Below are 15,272 nucleotides of genomic sequence, written 5' to 3' on the forward strand. Positions count from 1 at the left end.
CGTATGTTTGTGTTAGTCCCGTTGAAACCAGAAGTGGTAGTTAGTGGGAAAGCAACAGAGCCGCTTGTTTGAATTTGATCCCAGTTTACTAGCCGTTCACGTATCATTGACTGTTTCTATTGGGTGAAAACTCCGTCGATTCATCGCTTTTAGTCATTTTTACAATTTTGCCTATGTTCATAGTAGTGCCACGTGATAAAATATTATTAATAATTTGGTGACGACTAGTGCGATCGCAGCCAATGAGTTAACTTGACCAGAATTTTTAAATAAGAACGCCATATATTAACGATACTCTGGAATGCATTTTAATCATACAAAAATACCATGTAATTCGCTGGGGCAGATTTATTCACCTATTATTCAACCATATCACCAGGTTTGTCTATAATATGTATTCTTTTCAGCACGTTTTTAAAGACCATTTTTTAGCCTGGCAGCCCACCAGGTCTGTAAACAAAATCCTGCCTAAATGGGCACTAGGCACAAAAAGAGCACAATATTTTAGTTTTGGATCGTAAGTTGAATGCAGTGCAATCAATCCCCAGACATTTAAAAAGAAATCAGTGCAAAGAATAACGGTTTGCAGTGTTCACTCACTGTACAAGTGTATTGACGGTCTATCGGCCATTGATATGCAGACCTGAGCTCGAAAAAATCAATTTAGGTTCCTTGTGTCAATCTCTCTCGAAACAGTCGATCACATTTGTCGTGGTTATCGCTTTTGGTGCCCAACAACATGCCTTGTGCAATTTGACTCAAGTGCTAAAAATGGACTGCCCCTGAAAGTAGACTTTTTTTAGCATGTGTTTTAGAATCATAACAAATGGAATTGTGTGGAAAAGGTGCTTAGTTAGCCTTAGAGTTGTCATCTTTAGCATTGATTTACTCTTTTTTTCCCCAATTTATTCCCCCCTTTGTTGGGATGTGCCGTGGGAGGGCAAATGGAGGAGAATTGTCAAAGCGCACACACACACACTCGTGTGTCCTCCATCGTCTGTGTCAAACCAATCAAAGATGGCAGCCATTTTGGTGCATCTATTAAACCCCCCTTACGGTCCTCACAGGCCTCCTACGAGACGTACCTCGCCGGATCACGTAAGCGTCTTCAGAGAAGCTATAAAGAGATAAAGGGAGGCTCCCGAGCTCTTGAGCGAGTGCTCGTAATTCACCAGCAGGTGTTTTCAGCCTGAGCACTAGCGTGTCATCTCTGGGTTGATATAAAAAGACAGTAGACGCGCGTGAGTCATATTTCAACAAAGCGGGAAAATTGCGCGGCCTTGTGTCGCTCGAGTTTTGCGGGAAAAAACTCTCAGACGGGGGAAGGGGGGGGGGCGCAGGTAAGTCGTTAAACCTACTTGAAAGCGAGCGAGCCCCGATCGATCGTCCCGGCCTGAGCGGGGGGATTAAAATAAGGCTAAGTCTGTTCCGATCAATACTGATGGCTAACCCCGGGGTTAAAACACGAGTAAATCTCCATACGTGTCCGTACACAAGTCTACGCTGTGGCCTCTGCGGCAGATAATTCCGCACGCCGCCACGTGAACGGACACGCGTGGAGTCCACGCGGTCCGCCAACGATTGGTTTTCCCGTTGCGACGTACGGCGGATGGACACAACAAACCAGTTCATCGTTTAACAAAAATCAATCAGGGGTTGGACTGCGCGCCTTCAAATCGTAGACCATTTTGGAAGGAAAAGAATAACAGAACAGGAAAGACTAGGTTCTTAAATTTTTAAATGATCGGCAATAGATTCCTCATTTGTGCTTATAAGGGTTATATTTAAATTCAAATTGAATGAATCATTCTTTATTGAAATTGCCTCGCGTTTTAGGAATCACAAACGACTGGTCTTTGTTTACAAAATCATAGCGTAACGATTTGTCGTCCAATAATACGATAGTTTCATGCTGCACTCCAACTCATTGTGCTTCTCCTCTTTGTTGACTCTTCAACGGCCACTGGGAGGCAGTATCGTCATGTTTTGTTGTTATAGATGCACCTGTAATGTTCAGTTTTATATTGAATTTGATTGTAAATTTTAACAAACATACTGAACATTGCAAATTCAATATTTTCAGACCTCCGTCATGTATTTGTGACCACGGCAGTCAAACATAAGATAGTGGTATTGCGGCGCCGTGGAACTTGGGGGTTGGAGCCAAACGCCGGCCGGCATTTGGGGGCACGCCGACGAACGTGTGTAGATTGTGATTACGGGGGCGAGTGTGGGCAAGGGGTGGACGCTCATGGCCAAAGGCTCTTCAGTGTGTTTTCTATTCAACCTTAAGTCCTCTAAAACCTCCTCATCTCTTCTGAGTGCGGCACACTGAGATGTGATCTAATACCGAGTGCCACATGAGAGTGTGCGCTGGCCGATGTGTGTGTTTGAGTCTTTGATGAGACCCCCGCTGGTGTGTGTGTGCATGCTCAGCTTCATCCCTGAAGGGTTGTTTGGGGTATTCTTCACAGGTTTTCCCTTTTGGGGAGACTCGACAGAGGGGGTGAGGTAGGGAGTTCTCCGGGCTTTGCATTCACATGTAATTAGTAGTCACAAAGGCACGGTTAAAGCTGGAATCCTCCAAGCTGCACTCTGGCTTTGATTGTGAGGGCCAGCTGTGGAGGAATGGCCATTATCTCCATAAAAGAACCCCCACCCTTCGGCTAGCCGTGCAGACCCCTTGCTCCAGTTAGCTTGGCGTTCGGGTTCCCACAGGGGGAGGGACACAAAAAAGCCCAAACCCCCCAAAATGCCGCTTTCTTACAGTAAGAGATCCAGATGAATATTAAGAGGACCCCCACGGCCACCATAGTCCGTTTTTTCACAAGCGAACCGAACTGGTGTGTTTTTCAGCGAGGAAAATGAAAGTCGCGTTTCTTTTGGCCAATCGACGTCGAAGCGATCTGTAAATAATGACATCTCACGAGTGCTGCAATTGTTTGCCGGCTGCAGTCACAAAACAGCACTTTTCTCGGCCAATCAGACGCCCCCCACACCCCCGTTGTGGTCCAGTGATGTGACATTACTGCGGTCGTTGAAGAACATTTTAACATAGGGTGAAAAAAAACCCTATAATTTTCCGACTATAAGACGCACCCGCCCATTTGACATGTAAAACTGCATTTGTTAACATAAAACCTGCACTGGACTATAAACGGCAGGTGTCCACGTATAATGGGACATTTGATAGGATTTTTTGGGCAATTTATCTTTAGATTATGTTGTTGCTTGTAGCTTTTAACTCAATAACTCCCATTGACAAATATAGGCATCAAGTGTATTTCAACTGGCATTTGAGTGATTACTTTTCAACCAATTTAAATGGGTCAACGTTAAAATGGATTGGATATCTATTGTCGTCAATGGCAGCTTCTTAGTGACTACTTAAAAATATAAACCAATGCCTTTTAAAAAAACCTGACTGAAAAATAAATGAGTAAAATCTATTTTTAGTGGCGCATTGAGCCACTTTTAATTTCCCATAATCACTGCAAACTGCAGCCAGTTCATTAAAAAAAAAACTTAAAATTAAGCCACTGTGCCTTCTCAGCCCAATTTGCAAAGTTGTTGTTGTTGTTGTTGCTGTGTATAGTGTGCATTTAATCATAAACGTCCGACAAACAGTTCGGGGACACTTAGGCCCATTAGCCTTGTGCAGAAATTGAATCTTCCCCGCAATTGGGGCCATTTAATTAGTGTTAATTTAACGCTCAGATTCTCCGTCAGCCGCACTCGGACGCACAACAACAGGCGGAGACGGCGTGTGTGTGTCAGTGTGTGTCCGTGTGTGCGTACATTGTGTTTTGACATCACAGCCAGTCCTTTGACTCGAATTAACGGCGACCTCCTCGCCGTGTAAGAAGCAGGATTCGCATCGTTTACGCGTTATTAAGTCCCCTAATTGGGCAGCCAGTAGTTTGCATATTAGCCTATTAGGCTAATATGTTTTGCTCCTCTCGGCTGCACGGCCCCCGCCAGAGCCCCCCGGCGACACATTTGGCGATTCGGGGAATTACGCTCTAATCGTAAAGCAGTGTTCTTTTGATCCCCCACAATTCAGTTCCATCCTCGCCTCCATTTGATTTAACACGTTTATTAATTAGGCCTTCCCGTGTTAGTCCTCGTTTTGCATCAGCCGGGCAAAGTTTTATTGCTGTTGACGCGTGTCGCTGACTGAATAATATCGCTTCTCCTCTGTCAAGGTTAAATTGTAGATTTATTGTTTCGTCCTCTGGGATTCATCGAACCTCGTCGTATTTCCGATGTTTTGCTTTTAGTGCCCTCGTTTTATGCGTTTTGTACTTTTTGGATAGTGTTTGAGGAGGTTTTAGTCGAGGGTGTAACGATATATCACTTGGTTTAGCAATGGTGCCATCCATTGAAATGCTAAATATCTTTTAAAAGTGCTTTTTTTGCTTATTTTGTTCCTACTATTATCTCAAATAGATCAGAGACCATTGAATCTAATCTTGGTAGACATTGTCATCTCGGCTAATCCGATATTGTTATAAAATTGGCGATTTGTAGTGGCTTGAAATCAGTTCCATGACTTTTAGCTCCAAATTGACTCTGAAATAACACTTTAGAGATGTTCTTGATTCTTATACAGAAAGGGAATTAGGTCAGAATGAAAATAACGGAAAATTATTATTTTAAGGTTGGACACGTCATATATTCTTTATCCCATCCATTTGGACTGGGCTGCAGTCTGTGGCACTTATAAAACCTTTATTTGTAGTGATTTTGTTGACGCTTGCGCATTTGACCATAATGTTGTGAGGGTCAGATTTGGTTCCAAAACAAATGCAGACATTGGAGCAACTCCCTCCCGCTCAATCCTTTCTCTTTTTCTTCTGTGGGCTTAGCGAAACAACAGCATGCCTCCATCCCAAAGTTTAGCCAACAAGCAGGTGGAGGAGGGCAATGTGGGCTTTTGGGTCTCCATTCTGTTTAGCCCCTCACTGCCCTCCGCAAACACTAGCCCCCCCCCGTCCTCGCTTGATCCCCCGCTATTATTTGTCCCGAGCGCACGGCCCCCAACGGGCTCTTTTGGAAGGCGGCAAAAAAGAAGAAGACGAAGAGCGATTGCAGCTGTGACGTGGGCGTTGTTGTTCCATTCAGCGCCCTCGCCATGGCAACGGGGCAAAAGGCCCTTGGAAGCATGCGGCTCGGCGCTCTGGACAGCGCGGCCAGCTGGAAGTCTCGCTGACGAAACGGTCCCAATATTTCTTTAGGGATGACTCGTTCAGTTTCAATCAACGGCGTCAAACGGGGAATTATCCATGACTTAAAATTAGTCTTTGGGTGTGTTAAACATGGAACAAATGGATAAACGATAACTTTTTACTACCGTGTCGCTTAAAATTTAAAAACGATTATCACCAAAATCTTTGCAAAATATCTACCATCTAGGAAGATATTACAACCATCATCATTTTATAGAAATTAGAAACAGTTGGGCCTAAAATAGATCTTAGTTGCTGTACTTTGGTGCCTTTGTAAATATGTTCATCTACTCAACGAAAAATAGAATGCGTTAATTCCATTTGGCGAACTACTTGAGAAACATTCATATGCCTAAAAAATGCTAGCTTGTACTGTACTACTACTTTTTCCATCTACTCACGTATCATTAGGCAAAAACGCATTTTTTTTTTACTGTTGTGTAGATGTTATTTTGCTAATTGTCAATGGCAATTAAGGAGTAAAAGGAATGAGTATTTTTTTGATACGTCACTGGGAAAAATGGACCTTAATTAACGTATAAGGGAAGTATAGAAAAGGATCCTAAACGCTCAGGCCAAAAGTGATTGACGGGTGACTAATCTCAGCGGCGACGCATGAATGAGAGCGACTGGGGCGCGTGTTTACACTCTGCCTCCGCCGTAGTGAGCTCCGGCACGCCGCGGGACCGCTCGTAGTATCGCGGGGGCCGAGGGGATGGGACGAGGGGGGCTCGCGCACAATCTCCCGTGACCAATGAGCGGGGTGCTGTCAGGGGTAACCGCACGTGTCAGCCACTCTCGGCCAATAAAGAGCGGAGCGAGGCGGACCACAGGTGCGCGCCTCTGCGTCCCCTTGGCACGGAGCCCCGGAGATGCTGGAGAGAGACGGCTGGCTGCCCCGTGGCGCGCACCGCTCTCCCGTCAAAGGCAGCCCGATCCCCCCTCCTGCTCCCCACTCGGGCGGCGATGGCGACCGCCACGTCCAACCACTTTAGCGTGCTCGGCAGCCCCGGCAGCCCGCCGCCGCCGCCGCCGCAGCAGCAGCAGTCGGAGTCCGGGACCATGCAGCAACAGCAACAGCAGCAGCAGCAGCAGCAGTACAGGGACGCGCACGCCCTGCTCCACGGCGACTACGGCGCGCACCCGCTCAGCCACGCGCATCAGTGGATCGCCGCGCTGTCTCATCACGGAGACGCCGGGCCCCCGTGGCCCTCCAGCCCACTCGGGGAGCAGGACGTCAAGCCCGTGCTGCAGCAGCAGCAGCAGCGCGAAGGAGACCGCGCGGAGGAGCTGCGCGAGTCTGGCGGCGGCGGCGACGCGCAGCAGCCGCCGCGACACCCCCACCAGTCCGTGCATCACGACGCCAGAGCATGGCGCACCGGCAGCGCCGCCATGGCGACGTCTGAGGGCCAGGGTCTCCTCTACGCGCAGTTCGGCATGATGCCCGGCGGCGGCGGGGAGCCGGGCGGGATGCATCACCACCCGCACGCGCACCACCACCCCTTGGCTCGGGACGACGAGCAGCACAGCCACAGCCCGCAGCTGAGCGACCACGGAGGCGGGCCGGCGCAAGAAGCGTCGGCGCCGCAGCACCACCAGGACCACTCGGACGAGGACACGCCGACCTCCGACGAACTGGAGCAGTTCGCTAAGCTGTTCAAGCAGCGGCGCATCAAGCTGGGCTTCACCCAGGCCGACGTGGGTCTGGCCCTGGGGACCCTGTACGGCAACGTCTTCTCGCAGACCACCATCTGCAGGTTCGAGGCGCTGCAGTTGAGCTTCAAGAACATGTGCAAGCTCAAGCCGCTGCTGAACAAGTGGCTGGAGGAGGCCGACTCCACCTCGGGTAGCCCCACCAGCCTGGACAAGATCGCCGCGCAGGGCCGCAAGAGGAAAAAGAGGACCTCCATCGAGGTGGCCGTCAAGGGGGCCCTGGAGAGCCACTTCCTCAAGTGCCCCAAGCCCGGCGCCGCCGAGATCAACTCGCTGGCCGACAGCCTGCAGCTGGAGAAGGAGGTGGTCCGGGTCTGGTTCTGCAACCGCAGGCAGAAGGAGAAGCGCATGACGCCCATCGGTGGGGGCCCGCCAGGCGGGGACGACGTGTACGGGGACAGCCCCCCGCACCACGGCGCTCAGACCCCGGTGCAGTGACCGGCGTCGAGAGCCGGGCTCCGGGGGGGTGGGAGGGGGGTCTTTGGACGCCGCTCGTGACGGGATTTACAGTGCGGACGGAGCTCCCCCCCATCACGGACGGGATGCATTCCGCTCATCCTTCCTTAGTCTTCATTCTTATTAGCGGACGCCTTTTTTTGTGCGTCGCTCTGCCCAATCGTCTGCACGCGGAGGGGGAAAGAAAGAAAGACGTCGTCGGAGCGGGACGTGCCCCCGCGCGGGCTGGAGGAACCGCAGTGAGGCGAAAGTGGGGGAATAAACGCCATCTTTGCGGGGGAACAAAAGCAACAGGGCTGCCTGCGCACTCTCGTACAAGCCAGCAACAGCACTCTTATTATTATTATCATCATCGTGGTTATTGTTATTATTCCATCGTGTCGTTTTTGACGTTTAGCATTTGTCCAATTAACCCGTTGTAGGGCGCTCCTCCTTGCCCGCCCTTGACAGCAATAGACGTCCAATCCGTTTTGAATGGGAGTTTAGATGAGTTAAATACCACAAAAAACTTTTGTGTTTTCAAAAAAATTAATAGTTATTTCATTATAATTTGGGCCTGGTGACACATTTTGGCTTTTGTAGGCCACACTTGAATACCAAATGTTAATATTTTGGTATTTCGTCTGATCTATAATCTCATATGTTTTATTTTAATGACCAGAAATAGTCACAAAATATTAAATATGTCAACTTTTGACAAGCCAGCAACATCCCTCTTAAATATGCATTTGTTATCGTTTTTCAACCAATTGTTTAATTTGCTCTTATTTCAGTAGCATTAGTTACTGATAGAAAATAGCAAACTATTTTGACCAACAGTTACATCATAAATAATATGATCTCCTCAATCATAACAATAAGGAAAGGAATTTTACAATAATAATAATGATGGTAATTATAATAGAACGCCTTTTGTCTGTTTGTTATTTCTGTACTTTTTTCTGTGAGACTCCAAAAGCAATCCAGCCCATTTATGCCTTCTTCTCCTATGAAGATGGAGGACATATTTCATGAATTTAAAAGAAAATATTTAAAAATAAGCTGAATCGGATTCTCCGTTCAGCCTCGTTTGTGGGATGTATCTCATTCGTTTATTTGTTTTTGTACAGGAAACGTTTTGTATATTTGTCAGTCTGTGCCAACACACACAAACACACACACACACACACACACACATTATTGTGCTACTCTACTGTGATTTTCATAAGCATCAAATGTGGAAACTCAGACTTAGCTTGAGGACGCTGTCGTCTTTTCAACACGTAATGACGTCCAAAGCTCTGAATGTATCAATGGAATTTTCCCAGCAATGTTTTTTATATTAATCTTCATGATGGAAATGGTAATAATAAATATTGTAAGACGAGGATTGTTTTTTTTTTGTTTTTTTTGTAGTCCTCAATGCTGAATTTGAGTTTCTGCCGAATGAATACAAAAACCAAAAGGAAAGATTTATTGACCTGAAATCTGTGACAAGGAAGAACAAAAAAACCAACAAAAAAACAAACAAAAAAAACAAAGAAACAAATCGACAATTGCACAATTTCTACATGCTTTTTTGTCATTAAATCCTATTTGTTTTCTATAACAATTTAGTCTGTGGCTGATTTTTAAATTTGCATTTAGTATTGTGTGGGAAAGTGTTAATAATGACATCATGGTGTACTTTTTAAACGAATTTACATTTGAAACGTTCATTTACCTGAATTTTGCCTTCTATGACATTGTTAAAAATGCCTTAAAAAATCTGTAACCTCTTTTGACATATGAACAAATTATTGTTTATTGATGGCTAAAGAGGTTCCAGTAAAAAGTCCACATTTTCCTGCATTTGTTAATATTCTGACGTATTTCCGTTTGACTCATCTTGTCGTCCTATTCCATTACGTCATAGATTTGCAAGGAGTCAGCGACCAGCGCCATCTGATGGAAGATCAAGATACACATTTTGTAAGTTTTTACATTTTAGTTTAATATTAATCATACATAGACATGTTGGCCGCCATTGCCGTCTTTGGCTTCCAGAAAATTCCCTTCTTATCCCTTCAACTCATTCCAAGACTTGAATTTTATAGTCTGAAACAGGATCTGGCAACCCGTCAGTCTTAAAAATGTACCATTAGATTCATGTCATATCGATAAGTACCTTTGCGTCAGAGGATAAAGATAATACAAAACGCAGGGGTAAAATTTCACACATTTTTATTCGGTTATCTCTACGTACTTTCGGAACATTTACGTCATGATGCACACTTTTGTCCCGTTAGGGAAAGCAATTTTAATATTTAGTTGGCTACCCAGATGATAAATGTGCTTTCCGCTCCATATTTACACTTTGCGCGATGACATAATGCACATAACTTTGAACAAGACACTTTCATAATGCTTTTTCTATAATCTACAAGCAGAATAGAGTGACCGGCAAATTTCCATTTTTTGCTGCCCATGACACAATTTTCCATTGAAACACTCAGAAACACAAATAAATCAAAAAAATACATTTGGAAAATTTGACGGCAACCAACGATATGTTTTGAAAACACATTTTACACTGCACTTCAAATTAATAGACAACAAAATATAAATACATTACACAAGGCCAGGTGTGAAAAGGCAAGAATAAATTAAGTGAACTCCAAAAAATTGAAATATCGCTTTTTGAAAGTGTTTTCAATTCCGAAATGAAGTCGCGTACATCTGCTGAGCGACAGAAGCACAAAACGACTTTTTGTCAATATGACACTGTTAGTTAGTTAAACTAGCCTTTTTTTTATTTTACTGGGCATCACAATAAAAATCAAACAATCACAATTTGGATCATTAACTTGTACATCTTTCTACGCTGAAAGAAACAAAAGCAAATATCAAACATAAAAATAAAAACACTACTTCAGTGCGAAATTTAAGACTGAATAAAACCACACTTAAATTAATTTCATTCCCATTTGGGCCAAATTTCACAACTAAACTATTGACAATTTTGATTTTAAGAAATATGAATTGATAAATTTAGTACTTACTAAGAACAAAAGATTGGTTAATTAGAAAACAAGTGTTTTTCCTCTCCAAATTAAAATAATTTTAGTCAGTATTGATGATCATTTTGTTTAAAAATGGAATAACAGAAGGGGCTTTTCTATATTTGCAGGCTAGCAATACTATGTATGATTATATACATACATATATCAGGCTGATATGTATATGTATACATGTATTTTTATATATATATATATCGATGGCTATATAAATGTATGTATTTACACTGATGCGTGTCGATATGAAGGACGTCATTGACACATTATGGTGCACAAAATGTCGTTTCCCCAACCGGCGCCATTTTTTTTAAAACTTTGGTCAACACTTGAGCGGCTCCATGTCAGAGTACTCCGTGTCCATGTCCGAGTCGTACAACGACATCCCCGTGGGGTCGCTGACGGGCGACTCGGCCCGCGTGCGCTCCGTGCGGGCCGAGCGCGCGTCCTCCTCCGGGGAGCTGTCCGTGCGAGAGTAGAGGCCGAGGTCGGAGGGCGAGGCGCCGCTCTCGGACGCCTCGTCGCCACGGAAGCGCAAGTCCTCCAGATCCACGAACCACTCGGGCCAGAAGCGGCGGCGAATTCGCTCGCAGTACATGGCCAAGTTGATGAGCTCGCCTAAAAGGCAAAAAAATAACAAAAGAAAAGTAAGAGTGGCAAGACCAATGTTGTCGCCTCCTTACCTTTGATGAGCTGCTCCGCCCGTGTTCCCGGGAGGGTCCACATGGCGGGCGCCAGGTGCCCAAACACTGTGGCGTCCACGGTGGAAATCTTGGCGCCCATCAGGTACTTCTTATTACCTTGCGACACAAGAACCCATCATTGACTGCAACTACCCGCATATTTACACGCCAGCGGGCGTCTCTCCCTGTCAATGACGGTACTCGGACGTTTGGTCGCCGGACTTTTGGTCGCTAGACGTTTGTTTGGTTATTGATAATTACCATTTAAAATTGTTGCTCAAATTCCCTAAATTCAAACTGTGAATTATTATTTAGTCATACTGAATGCCCTATTAATTATTAGGCTAAAGAAAAGCTCAAATTTTCCCATACTTTTATTGTGTTTTGTTGGAGAACTTGTTAAGACCCTGACTGACGTCGCTTCTTAAAGGGACAACGCATGTACATACACACGTCGGCTCAGTGAAACTGCTCATGGCCATTGTTGGCTTTGATTAATGCGTAGACCATGTTTTACCTTGTTTTGTCGTCGGTCTTTTGGTCGCCGGACGTTTGGTCGCCGGTTGTTTGGGTCCGGGCGACCAAAGGTCCGCGACCAAACGTCCGGCGACCAAACGTCCAGTCACGGTCAATGACCATGATCATTTACTGCCGGCCCTCCTTGTCAAAATAGTTTGAACGTCAGCCAATGTGGAGTCAATGTACCTCCATTCCAATGATGTCTATTGACCTCCATGACCTCCTCTTGGCCGAATAGTCTTAGTCTTAGACTACTTCAATATTAGGATTGGAAACAAATGTATATCATAATTGCAATTGTTTCCATGATGTTGACTAATATCCGTTCTCATCATGATTTTAAAAAATGCTGATACAAATCCACCCCCTGCCCAGATTAGTTAGAAATAAAGAGGTGATTGTTCACCTAGCAACGTGGCCAGCGTGCGCATGTCCTTCTCCATCATGTCGTAGACTTGCTCTTTGGAGAAGCGTCCCATGCCATGGCCGTACATCTCACGCTGGACGATGCCGCCGGTCACGTGACTCAGGATCCACTTGAGCGCCTGGCTCATCGGTCCGCTCACGGACAGCATCTTCCTGGTCTCCTCCAGGTTGTCCACCCACTGGCAGTACGCCACCGTCCTGCGGGGGGACTTCTTTTAAAACTTGGACCTGGGCGCCGACCAAACCAACGTTTCGCCACTCACCAGTAAAAGTGCTCCTCCACCATTTTGGAGACGGCACGGGACACGGCCTTCTCCCGCGGCGTCAAGCTCTGATTGAGGTCGACGCCCAGCCGTTGCTCCAGGAAGTCGATGATGAAGTCGGAACCGCAGGCCCGCTCGTGGTTGTACTCCATCCACGGCATCTTGCCCAGCGGCGACAGCTTCCCGTCGAAGTAGTTCTGAACGTCGACGTGGGCTTTAGCCTTCCCAAATACTCGGCAGAGTTTCATTCCAAAAAAGAATACAAACCCGGTAGGGTAGGTCCACCATGCGAAGGTAGGTCTCCGTCTTTAGGCAGAAGGGGGACAGCGACGGGGCTCCGCTTTTGGGTCGGGAGAACTGGTGCAGAATGATGGCATCGGTGGAGTCCAACTCTTCCTCTTTTCTGTAAACAGAAAGGGAAATTGGCAGTGGATTGACAGCTCATTGACAGCGGATTTGACCGGCGACCAAAAGATTGACAACCAAAAGACCAGCGACAAAACAAGGTAAAACAACACGGTCTACGCATCAATAAAAAAGCCAACAATAGCCTTGAGCAGTTTCACTGAGCCGACGTGTGTGTGTATAAGAGTTTGTATGTACATGCGTTGTCCCTTTAAGAAGCGACATCAGTCAGTCAGGGTCTTAACAAGTTCTCCAACAAAAAACAATAAAAGTCCGGGAAATTTGGAGCTTTTCTTTAGCCTAATAATTAATAGGGCGTTCAGTATGACTAAATAGTAATTCGCAGTTTGTATTTAGGGAATTTGAGCAACGATTTAAATGGTAATTATCACTTACCTTCTGGGCGACCAAAAGATCGGCGACCAATCGACCTTGTACCAATTTGACTAACTACCACAACACGTACTACGAATACCTTCAATAAGAATGCTAAATTTAAACGCTAGTCCAAAAAGTCCCTCCAAATTTTTAGTTCAAATCACCGATGATAAAAAAATGATACAGGGGACCTCACATGGAAAAAAATAACGTATTTGGCCATGCTAACGCGTATGCATTTTTTGACATACATCAACTTTAAGTGTTGTGCACGTGCTTGTTATGTAGGGGGGTTCCGTTACGTCACAGCCTCCCTCTCACGAGTCCATATTCTCCACGCAGTCTCCGCTTTCACCCCGCCCAACCTTGGCGACATTAAGTAATAACAGCCCCCCCCTCTCCCCCCCTCCCTTCCCACCATCCCATCCCCCGACGTAGTTACCTGATGGCCAACAATTCGTGCAGCAAATAGGCAGCGGCGGCGAGCAGGGCCCCCCCGGTCAAATAGAGCGTCTTCCGCCACCACGAGTCGGAGCCGAAAGCCGACATGATGGCGCCGCGCTCGCCGCCCAGGGGGAGGGCGACGATGGCCCCATAAAACGGCGTCTCCCCGCCGGCCGAGACGCCCTGGCTCCGGCCGAGGTCAAGCGCGCACGAGCGCGTCCAGGCGAAGCCCACTTGCCAGCAGCAGCAACAACAGCGCATCCTGGGGGCCGTCGGCGGCCGCTTTTCGCCTCGCCGTCGGCCTCATGGGTGCCGCGGCGTCCGGGCGCGTGGCGGAGGCGGATGCCGCAGCGGCGGCGGCGGGCCGACGGTCACGACGAGCACCCCGGCCGCGGATGGTACCCGCAGCGGGCTCCTCAGCATCCTCCGTGCTCCCCCTCCCCTTCCTCCTTCTCCTCCTCCTCCTCTTCCTCTTCCAAGGGGCTGTCAGTGTAAATGTGCATACGTCAATGGTGGTGCTTCCGGTTGGGACTTTAACAATAAAGTTCCAATCTGAGCAGTGGGACATAGTCACAAAGCACATAGGTGTCTTGACAACGCCTATTTGAGTCGTCTTCGGCCTTTGCTAAAATATTACTAAATAATTTGTATGGTTGTCAATGAGTGCTCCTTCAGTACCGTTCCTTAGTCCGTTCCAATTGACCGTCTACATCACTGTATAGATCTGTCCCATTTTTTTCTGCAATCTTTGCTTGCTGCAGTGCGTGTTTGTTAGTAAGTTAGTTACCATGTAAGGTAAGTAAGTTTGTTAGAAAAAACAAAACGACATAGTATAATAAGGCTTTTTTTCTTAAAAAACGACATGGTATAGTAAGGCCTTTTTACTAAAAAAGACATGGTATAGTAAGGCTTTTTTCCCCTAAAAAACGACATAGTATAGTAAGGCTTTTTTTCTTAAAAAACGACATAGTATAGTAAGGCTTTTTTTCTTAAAAAATGACATAGTATAGTAAGGCTTTTTTTCTTAAAAAACGACATAGTATAGTAAGGCTTTTTTTTTCTTCTAAAAAACAACATAGTATAGTAAGGCTTTTTTTCCTAAAAAATGACATAGTATAGTAAGGCTATTTTTCCTAAAAAACGACATAGTATAGTAAGGCTTTTTTTTTCTAAAAAACGACAGTATAGTAAGGCTTTTTTCCCTAAAAAACAACATAGTATAGTAAGGCTTTTTTGTTTAAAATATGACATAGTATAGTAAGGCTTTTTTTTGTTTAAAAAACGACATAGGGTAGTAAAGCTTTTTTTCTTAAAAAACGACATGGTATAGTAAGGCCTTTTTACTAAAAAAGACATGGTATAGTAAGGCTTTTTTCCCCTAAAAAACAACATAGTATAGTAAGGCTTTTTTTCTTAAAAAACGACATAGTATAGTAAGGCTTTTTTTCTTAAAAAATGACATAGTATAGTAAGGTTTTTTTTCTTAAAAAACGACATAGTATAGTAAGGCTTTTTTTTTCTAAAAAACAACATAGTATAGTAAGGCTTTTTTTCCTAAAAAATGACATAGTATAGTAAGGCTATTTTTCCTAAAAAACGACATAGTATAGTAAGGCTTTTTTTTTCTAAAAAACGACAGTATAGTAAGGCTTTTTTCCCTAAAAAACAACATAGTATAGTAAGGCTTTTTTGTTTAAAATATGACATAGTATAGTAAGGCTTTTT

General features: G+C 45.3%; 2 protein-coding genes and 1 long non-coding RNA gene across 3 annotated transcripts in view; 2 read left to right on the forward strand and 1 right to left on the reverse strand.

Annotated features, from left to right (window-relative positions):
- LOC144064568 (uncharacterized) overlaps positions 1-15,272 on the forward strand; it is a 60,045-nt gene that overhangs the window by 20,380 nt on the left and 24,393 nt on the right. Inside the window, exons 4-5 of the long non-coding RNA XR_013296826.1 lie at positions 9,292-9,347; positions 12,734-12,826. This is a non-coding gene — a long non-coding RNA (uncharacterized LOC144064568). The remainder of the gene's footprint in view (positions 1-9,291; positions 9,348-12,733; positions 12,827-15,272) is intronic.
- On the forward strand, positions 5,983-7,403 carry pou3f2a (POU class 3 homeobox 2a). The gene is given in 2 exon segments (XM_077587280.1): positions 5,983-6,130; positions 6,133-7,403. Coding segments are annotated over 2 exon segments (1,395 nt in total). The 3' UTR covers positions 7,380-7,403.
- On the reverse strand, positions 10,448-14,013 carry faxca (failed axon connections homolog, metaxin like GST domain containing a). The gene is made up of 6 exons (XM_077587211.1): positions 13,546-14,013; positions 12,588-12,723; positions 12,321-12,517; positions 12,038-12,255; positions 11,113-11,229; positions 10,448-11,047 (listed from the first exon to the last, which is right to left on the reverse strand). The coding sequence occupies exons 1-6, from the start codon at positions 13,806-13,808 to the stop codon at positions 10,752-10,754; spliced, it is 1,227 nt and encodes a 408-aa protein (XP_077443337.1). The 5' UTR covers positions 13,809-14,013; the 3' UTR covers positions 10,448-10,751.

The sequence above is a fragment of the Stigmatopora argus genome, chromosome 19, assembly GCF_051989625.1.
Source record: "Stigmatopora argus isolate UIUO_Sarg chromosome 19, RoL_Sarg_1.0, whole genome shotgun sequence".
Classification (NCBI taxonomy): Eukaryota; Metazoa; Chordata; class Actinopteri; order Syngnathiformes; family Syngnathidae; genus Stigmatopora; species Stigmatopora argus.

Coding starts and splice junctions, on each gene's coding strand:
- faxca (XM_077587211.1), bottom strand. CDS start 13,808: ATGCGCTGTTGTTGCTGCTGCTGGCAAGTGGGCTTCGCCTGGACGCGC. Junction 11,230..12,037: donor CACGCTGGCCACGTTGCTAG/GTGAACAATCAC, acceptor TTGTGTCGCAAG/GTAATAAGAAGTACCTGATG. Junction 11,048..11,112: donor GGCGGAGCAGCTCATCAAAG/GTAAGGAGGCGA, acceptor TTTGCCTTTTAG/GCGAGCTCATCAACTTGGCC.